General features: G+C 38.5%; 1 protein-coding gene across 1 annotated transcript in view; it reads left to right on the top strand.

Moving 5' to 3' along the window:
- Positions 1 to 6,230: 6,230 nt before the first annotated feature.
- Positions 6,231 to 8,645, top strand: part of STX17 (syntaxin 17) — a 25,972-nt gene continuing 23,557 nt past the window's right edge. The window contains exon 1 of the mRNA XM_010172586.2: positions 6,231 to 6,386. Coding sequence (XP_010170888.1) covers positions 6,264 to 6,386 — 123 coding nt within the window. The 5' untranslated portion in view covers positions 6,231 to 6,263. The remainder of the gene's footprint in view (positions 6,387 to 8,645) is intronic.

Genomic DNA, 8,645 nt, shown 5'->3' on the forward strand with positions numbered 1-8,645 from the left:
GCTGGGCCCGGGGTCCTTGGCGGGGGCGTAGGTCAGGCCGCGGGGAGGCAGAGGCTGACGTGCCGGCGGAGAGCTGGGCCGAGCCAGAACCTGTCACACCTGCTTGGGTTTTGTTTTGTTTGTTTGTTTGTTTTAAAGGGTGAAAGCGCAGTGTGACAGTTGGTTTAGCCCAGCATTCCCCAGGCTTTTATAAGTCAGGAAAAATAAACTCGTATCATCTACTTGAAGCCAAGGTTGCTGAGGAGAGACCGGAGGCATAGTTCAGTGATACAGAAACGTCAGTATTGGGGCTCTGATTGCAGGTTTGAACTGTGCTACAGCCACTTATTGCAGCCACTGCAGACGTGATCCACGGGGTTCAGGCTTGTTAAAAAAATGTCGATGCGTTAGTCATTAGGTATTTTCTGCCCTTCTGTCGCTCGCTTAAGCATGTAAAACCAATACAAAATGCCTGTCTTCTGCTCTCATTTCTCAAAATGCAGTCATGAGCCCTTGTCTTGTCTGGATCAAGTTTATCTTGCCAGGTGATCCACAAGCGCACGGATCTGCTAGGAGCCATAGCCTGTATGTACAGCTGCTGATTCTGGTGGTTCTGTGGGAGATCCTGCACGTGTGGCCCTTTATCCCACTAAGTAGTTTCACGCCACTTTGTGAACGTGCTGGGGCTGGTGACAATGCCTTCTGTCAGCCTAACAAAGCTATTTCCCTTTGGCTTCTTTTACAGCCAAAGGAGAAGGATGTAATTCAGACCCAGAGTGCAATTTGGCTGTAGCCCACCACAGGAGTGTGTTCCTCGCTAACTACGGACCTCAGCCAAGTGAGCGATAGTGAATGCTCTCTGTCACTGTAATTTTGGTGCCAGTATTGCTCTAAGAAGGAGTGTTTCAGGTCACCTTAGTGAGAAACCTGTTATAAGTCTCTGTATTCTAGCATGTATATCTTAATTTATTTTATTTACATTGGGAAAAGGAAAAAGCTTTTTGGCCTTACAACCCTTAAAAACAAGGCGTCTGTGCTGGAAGAACTTTTTCTAGTGGCAGTGGCTGTCTGAAGTGTCATAAGTGATTTAAAATCAAGTAGGAGTGTTACATTGCATTTCCCTGGACAAGCTGTACTCTTCAGGTTTATTCTGCATTTTTCCTACCATATTTGAATGGAGAACACTAGGCAGTTTAACACAAGTTCATGAACATTACATTTGATGTGTATTGACAGCATTTGTTGAAACTTATAATACGAGTTACAAGTATGTTACCAAATGTAGGAAGAAATGATTGGTTTTGAAAAAATTTGTTTCCTTTACATAATCATTTGTTTGGTAAAGCAAAGATCAAACCTGTGGAACTCCTCAGGTTCTATTGCTCTGTTGCTTACAAACAAGAGTATGTGGACTAATCCTTTATGGAAGATATACTTAAATAATTTCAAGGACATAGAGTGAACAAACTGGATAAGGAATTCTTACCTGTCTTGGGTAGTAAGAATCATAGATGATTCTCATATTAAGTGCAGATATCAAGTTAATGGTATTATTTTATGCTAATTTTACTTTACAATTGCAGTTTCAGTTTGGGGCCAGCGTCCAGAAAATGTAAATATTAAGAAGGGAGACATATATAATTTTTGTCACCACCTATTACTTTGATAATGCTGCTACAGTATGCTTTGGATATGCCTTCTTTTTTATTAACACAGTCAATTGAAAATTATTCTGCATTTGGGTCTTGATCACTTCTGGATAAGTGCTATTTCTATCACTGAAATATAATTGAATTTTGGTACATGAATCTTGAATGTTAAATTGAAAGCTTTTTACTTAGAAGATAACCTCTAACAGGCCTGTAGCATCAGCATTTGAAAAGACAAGATTCTGTAATTTGTTTATCAAAATATCTTGCACAGGGAGTATAATAAAGGACAGTTAATGACAAATGTTTTTATCTAACTTTTAAAATTACTGATTTAATGATATGGTATTCTCTTGGGCTTTTTTGCTGAAACTTGAATTTATTTTAGAGAATCGGAGCCATGTGTTCCAGTCTCAGAGAACTGAAGATCTCGTTGTGCTTGGCACTTGGTAAATTCCTGTAGGACGGACTGCCCAAGCCCCTGGTCAAGTGACAGTCCTGTACAGAAACAGGTAGAAGGGGAAGGTGATCTGTCACACAACCGTGTGGTGTCTGAATGGTACGCTCTGAGAGAGGGCTTAGAACTTCTGCAGGTTTGTGTACCTGCTGACCTCCATTCAGATCAAAGAATGGAGACAAAATTATTGTCTTAAAAAGCCGAAGTTGAGAGCAGCGTTTTTTACTTGCCTGGGGAGAGTGGTTGATAGGCTGGACAGGGCTGCTTCTTGGAGGGATCTTGACAGGATTGAGAAATGGCTGACAGGAACCTCGTAAATTCCAGCAAAGGCAATAAGAAGGCCCTGCGTCTGAGGTGGAACAGCCTGATGACTAGAGCAGGCTGTGGGAAGACTGGATGGAGAGCAGCCTTGCAGAAGAGGACCTGTGTGCTGTGGTGAACCACTCGCTGAATACGAGTCCGAGCGTGCTGTTGCAGCGAAGGACAACCGCGTTGTGGGCTGTATTAGTAAATGCAGCTGAGGGACAGCAGGTTGAGGGAGTGACTCTTCCTCTCTGTTAGGCATCTCTGAGACTAAGGGGCTGGAGCACATGATATTCAAGGAGAAACACAGAGGTGGGTTTGTTCAGCCTTAAGAGGAGGTGAAGGAATGGGAGATCTCACTGCTGCGGTTGGGAAGGTATAGAGCCAGACTCCTCTTGGAGATGCATGACAATGAGATGAGAGGCAGTGGAGACCAGCTGATTTAGCTACAAGGAAGGGTTTTTGTATTGTTTTTATTTGGGGGGGTTTTGTTGTTTTATTTACCAAAATGAAATGGTGCAAGTAGGATTATCCCTTCTCACGCTTCTGTATGAGCTAGGAATTTTTGATGCTTTCTGACATGTGGCATGTTGTGGTCTGTATTGCAGTGAAAACTAAAAAGTCATTCTCAGTTTTACATTACCCTTTCTGAATCAGGAGCTGATGTGTGGCAGGACCTCTGGGGTTTTTTTGTTGTTAGTGTTTTGTTTGTTTGCATTTAACCTGGAGAATGGTCAAACACTGAAGGAGGAGTCTAGCGAGTATGTGAAGCGTCCATCCATGGAGGTGTTAGAACTTGACGGGACAAGGGCCTGTGCAACCATAACTAATTCAGATTGTGCTGGATGGTGCGTGAAAATCCCTCCCATCCTAAACTGTCCTGCTATTCTGTGATTACTCCAAAACCAGGCAGTATGGCTTTGTAAATTAATTGTTAAAGTTATGTTTAGGAAAACACAAACCAAATAAAGTGTGCAAGAAATCTTAGGTGACCTTGAAAGTGCATCTGGAATGAACATATGGTCATCACAAAAACTTGTAATGTTAATTTTATTTGCAATATTATATGAACTTAAACAAGTAAGACCTTGCATATTTACTTATTGGTAATGTAAGGCTTAGAATTTTTGTTACGAAAGCTACTATACTGTTTGAGAGAACGTTAGCAGGAGACCTGATGAGAATGTAAGGAGTCTTTATATTTCTTCCTTAATTTCTCACACTTACTGTGCAGTCAATTTTAGGCAGCCATGCCTTAAAGAGATTTGTAGACACTGTTGTGAAAGCTAGTTTACTGTCTGGGAATTTTTAAGGAGAAGAAAATTACTATCCAGAGCCCTACATGCAGCCAAATCTTTGAATTTAAAACTACTGCTTATTCAGATCACCTACTCAAAACATATGGCTGTTGGTTACATTAACTCTGCTTTCACAGTGCTCCAGTTTATAAGTCATCTAAACCGTCAATTTTGGCTCTTATCAATCTCTAGATGTCATTAAAGGTTAAGGACAAAATTATGATGGATTTATCTTAGTCTCTGCTGTACTTATTCTAAGATAGAATGGGCTGTGAGTTTCTGTGAGTTCACATTGTGTGCTAAGTCTGAAGAATTCGTGTCATCACTTCTTCAAAATGATTCAGTTTCAAAGAAAAGCATGACATGGCTACTAAATATCTTTAAGGAACCAAGGTTTAATTAATTCTAGCTCATAAATTTGTGGATTAGTATATAAGCTGTCAGGAAATTAAATGTGTGCTCAGAGAGGAAGTACTGCATTTTGGAGTATGATGCTTTTTTATCTTTAGGTCATTGCAAAAAAAATCTGTTCTAGGCTCAAAATGGAGTTCAATTGTGAGATACAAGTGGCTCTTTCAAAAGTGTGAGTGGCTGTAGTGACCAAAGTATAAGAGAAGAACCAGTGTATTTTTTATCATCTTGCATTTAAGCTGCTGTTTTTAGAATAGTGCAAAGAGTAAATCAACACAAAAGGATTAAAGTTCTTAAACACCCAAAAAATGCGAGGCTTCCCACTGCATGTATATTTGAAGATTTGAACAAAGAACTATTAATATTAAATGCCTTGGGTTAGAAGGGGATTTGTAAGACTGCTTTATAGTATGTGTCTATAATTTGAAGTGGGGATGATTTAGCAATGACTGCAAAGTTAGTTGATGAAATAATTTCCTTCTGAGGCTCTGAAAAAGGAAAAGGTGTATTAGTGAAGCCTTAAAGATTGACTTCCCCTAACTTGGTCTACTCTCCGTAAATACTCAGTTTTCCACAGTTTTCAGTTTTTGTTGGATGGGATAGATAAAAGAAGAGAGTATTCTGTTAGCATTCTGTTCTTCAGAAAAACATAACATTGTTTCATTTGCAACTGTGTTGGAAAAGATGAGTAATCTGGGACTATTTTCCTCTAGAACCCCACCTTCCCTTTACCAGGAGTGCTTTCAGCTTTCTCACTGGCCTGATGGAAGATGCTTACCACTTGGCTCCTTTGAAGGTGAGGCAGCTTTGTACATATCCTTCCTGCAGCCTACAAGTGAGGGCTGTGACTGAACTTTGAGCAGTCGAAGACCCAGTGCCATCCATTGGTGTCTGCCCTCAAGTTCTCTCTGACTGCAGGAATCACAGGTCTCGGAAAAACCTCAACACTCTCCCTCCACTCTTTTGTGCCATAGTTAGATGTGAGAAAAATAATGTCTCATTTTACTATTAATAATATATTTGGCTGTGTGAAAAATGGGAAAAAATGTTAACTTGTTACATTCTGCTGTGCCTCACCTAGACCAGGAGGATTATGGTGATTTAATTGTTTTAAATTAGTTTGGTTACTGGAAGAGAAAAATCAGGGAAAGCCTTCTGATGCAGTTGCTGTTGTAGTCCAGGTACTTTCATATAACCAAGTCAGTATGTGTCTTTTATTGACACTTGTGACAAAACTTTCTCATGTATGTCTGCAATTCAACTTCAGCTTTTTGTTTTTGTTAAAGAAGGAGCATATGGAAAGAAAAGCTCATTTAAATAACCTCTGTTTATACAGTATTAAAACTACAAAATTATCTCCCAATTTTTTCTTGCCCTTTGTGTGCATTCAGCAAAGTGGAATTCCTTTATATTACTTATATGCTGTGTAGATAAATGCTGTTGTATACAGTTCTACATATCTTCCTTTTAGACAAGTGAAACTTTGAAGTTATATTTTATGCATATACAGGGAAGAGAATTCAGGCTGCTTATTTACCTTCTGGTCCTGCAAATATTTCAGCAGCCTGTTTAAACCCGTTGTTGGGTGATGCCTTAGTCTTTTTCAGTAGGGGAGATGCAATGTGGAGTGCAAATCTTCATTCAGGAGCAGTTAATCTTTCTAGGAAGTGGACTTCCAAAGTTATTTTTATTTTGGTGTCTTCAGGACATGTTTTACAATTTTTAAGATGGTTTAGAATGTAAATTGGCAAAACTTGAACTCTGATCAAGCAAAGCATCTAATTGGAATGTTTTTTCAAAGGCTTCCATCTATCATTATGCTGCAAAGCATGTTTGCATCTGCCTTAATTATTTAGCTATTTTTTTTTGTTAGTGGTAAGTTTTGTCTATGAAAAATGATCCTCAAAGCCTGAAAATAAGTAGAAATAATACATTTAAATGTAACATGCAAATAGAGCGTCCAAATTTTAAGTAGTTGATACTGCTCAAATGTGGGTGTGGAATAGATGTGATTATTGGAAAGACTGGTTTACCTTATTTTGCTTTCTTTTAAAAAGTGATTCTAAATTAATGCATTTTTATAAGCCTGTAATTCTTTGTTTTCTAGGCATTTCTAACTTGGTGAAGGTATACTGGGCAAGTATTGACTTGAAAGCTGCTTTTAGGATGTCTGAAGATGATGAAAAAGTTAAGCTCCGTCGAATTGAACCTGCCATTCAGAAATTCGTTAAAGTGGCAATTCCAACAGATTTGGAGAGGTTAAGAAAACACCAAATAAATATTGAGAAGGTTGGTGTTCACTTTTTTTACTAATACAGTTCTTTTTGCAGTATAGAAGCAGTCATGCTGGAAGATTATGCAGAGATTTCAATGGAAAGTTGATTATTAAATGTTTTAATTTAATTTTGGCTAAAAAGGAAACTTCTATATTGTCTAGTCATTCAAAGTGTACAAAAGCCTTTATTAGTGGGAGCTAGTCAATCTACAGACCAAAGAACACTATTTTGTGTAAAAAAGTTGTGTAAGGAAAGCAGCCCAATAGTCTTACTTGATTTTTAAGTCACAATGGTTTGCTGCCAACTATTCTGAATATCTTACTGTTTATACCTGTCTTGTTCTATATATATTTTTAAACTGAGGTGAGAGAAATAGAGAGATTGAATTATTTAAGTAAATAGAAAAAGAATTATATCAAAATTGCAGCATGTTTATGTGCTTCTTGTTGATATTAGCTCACACTTGACAGTGAAACTGAATGTGCTTCCAAGAAAAATTAATGTCGAGTTAGATTCCTCTGTACGCTGTCGTGGTGCCTGTACTGGTAAAATATACATGCCCAGAACAGTTGTCTGGTGTGAAATGGCCTATGTCCATATTATTAAGCCTTCATATTCTGCAGAACAGCCTGGTTACATCCACACTACTAATGGGCAATAGCCTCTATTTTGTGTTTGCAACTTATTAACTATTCTCAGGAATTCTTCATGTGAAAGAACTGTTTGGCATGGCCAAAACCGTGCCAGGGACAGTTGTAAAAATTTAACAGCACAGATGACCAGATTTCAGACTTGAAACGTTCTCAGTCTCCTTTTATTAGTAAAGCTGTGGCCTGTGGAAACAGAGAAATTTGTTTGTTGAGGAAGGTGGTAAGAGCTTTACTAAAACAAGTGACACCACTAAAAAAAGAAAGAGAGTGAGTGACTCAGGAAACATATTTATAGTTGTAATAACAATATTGTGATGGAATTTTTGAAATGACTGGTATAAAGACATATTTTTTTAGTAAGATTTACTTACCACCACAGAAAAATCGGTGACTGAGTATCTGTAGTTCTTCAAAGTTCTGTACATGTTTCTGAAAAAGCGTACGTCGTATTAATTTTACTAGAGGCTTGTTCACAATGCATAAAATCAAGTATATGTAAATCTGGATGGTGTAGGACAACTATCTCTTTTTTAACACCTTGGGAAGGAATGAATAATTTGGAAGAAAATACGTGAACATGATTTTGATTTCGTGAAAAGTGTGGTCTGAAGGGTGTGTATGATTTGCTGTGGAAACTGTTTTGTATTTTGCTGCTGTCACTTGTTCATAACTTTACTGTAACTTTACTGCAACTTTACCAAGTGCAACTTACCTGTGGGATGAAATTTTCCATGACAAGTTTCTGCCTTGAGTAGTTTGGGGGTGGGGGAGGAAGGAAAATAAATAAATTCTGAGAACGTAGTCAGGAAATAATGTGTTCTTCAAGTGGTAGCCAATTCCTTTAATAAGAAATGTTTAGTTTAAGTGATAGTGATTGATAGCTTAGTGATAATAACTTCCTTGCAAAGCAGTGACATGTTAGAACAGTAACTTGAGATTTTTGTGGTGTGGTCTTTGTTTGGACTGTACATTTTGCCGTGCCTCTAAAAATCTGCCATGTTTTGGCCAAGAGGTACAATTCTGAAAAAAAAGTGGTTTGCAGGTAGACACTGGTTAAACTCTACCAGCTGAAAATTGCTAAAGATTTACCCAGCACTGGGCACAGTCCTGTGCTAGAAATGATCAGAGCTCATTCTTGGAGCTGCTAATTTGATTGGTCCTGAATCTGAGAATAAAAGCAAGGAGATAGTTTTTCTTGTGTTCCCACAATCTCATCCTCTTATTTTCCCTTACTCATATGCAAGAGGAAACTCTTTCTGGCTCATGTAAATAAAGGATAAAGAATTGGGTAGGGGGAGGTTGTGAAGAAGTAGCTCAGATGAAAGGTGCAAGTGCAGAAATGGCTGACCATAGGATGAGAGAAAGAACTAAGACAGAGTGAGACCTGGGGCTGCTGGGACTAATAATGGGAGGTAATAATTTGACTCTTTCCTGGTAAGGGTGTAATAAGGACACAGTAAGGATATAGAATCATAGAATAGTTTGGTTGGAAAAGACCATTACAATCATCTAGTCCAACTGTAAACCCAGCATTGCCAAGTTCACCACTAAACCATGTCCCCAAGTACCACATCTACATGTCCTTTAAATACCTCCAGGGATGGTGACTCCACCACTTCCCT

Source organism: Antrostomus carolinensis, unplaced genomic scaffold (assembly GCF_000700745.2).
Source record: "Antrostomus carolinensis isolate BGI_N321 unplaced genomic scaffold, ASM70074v2 scaffold11067, whole genome shotgun sequence".
NCBI lineage: Eukaryota > Metazoa > Chordata > Aves > Caprimulgiformes > Caprimulgidae > Antrostomus > Antrostomus carolinensis.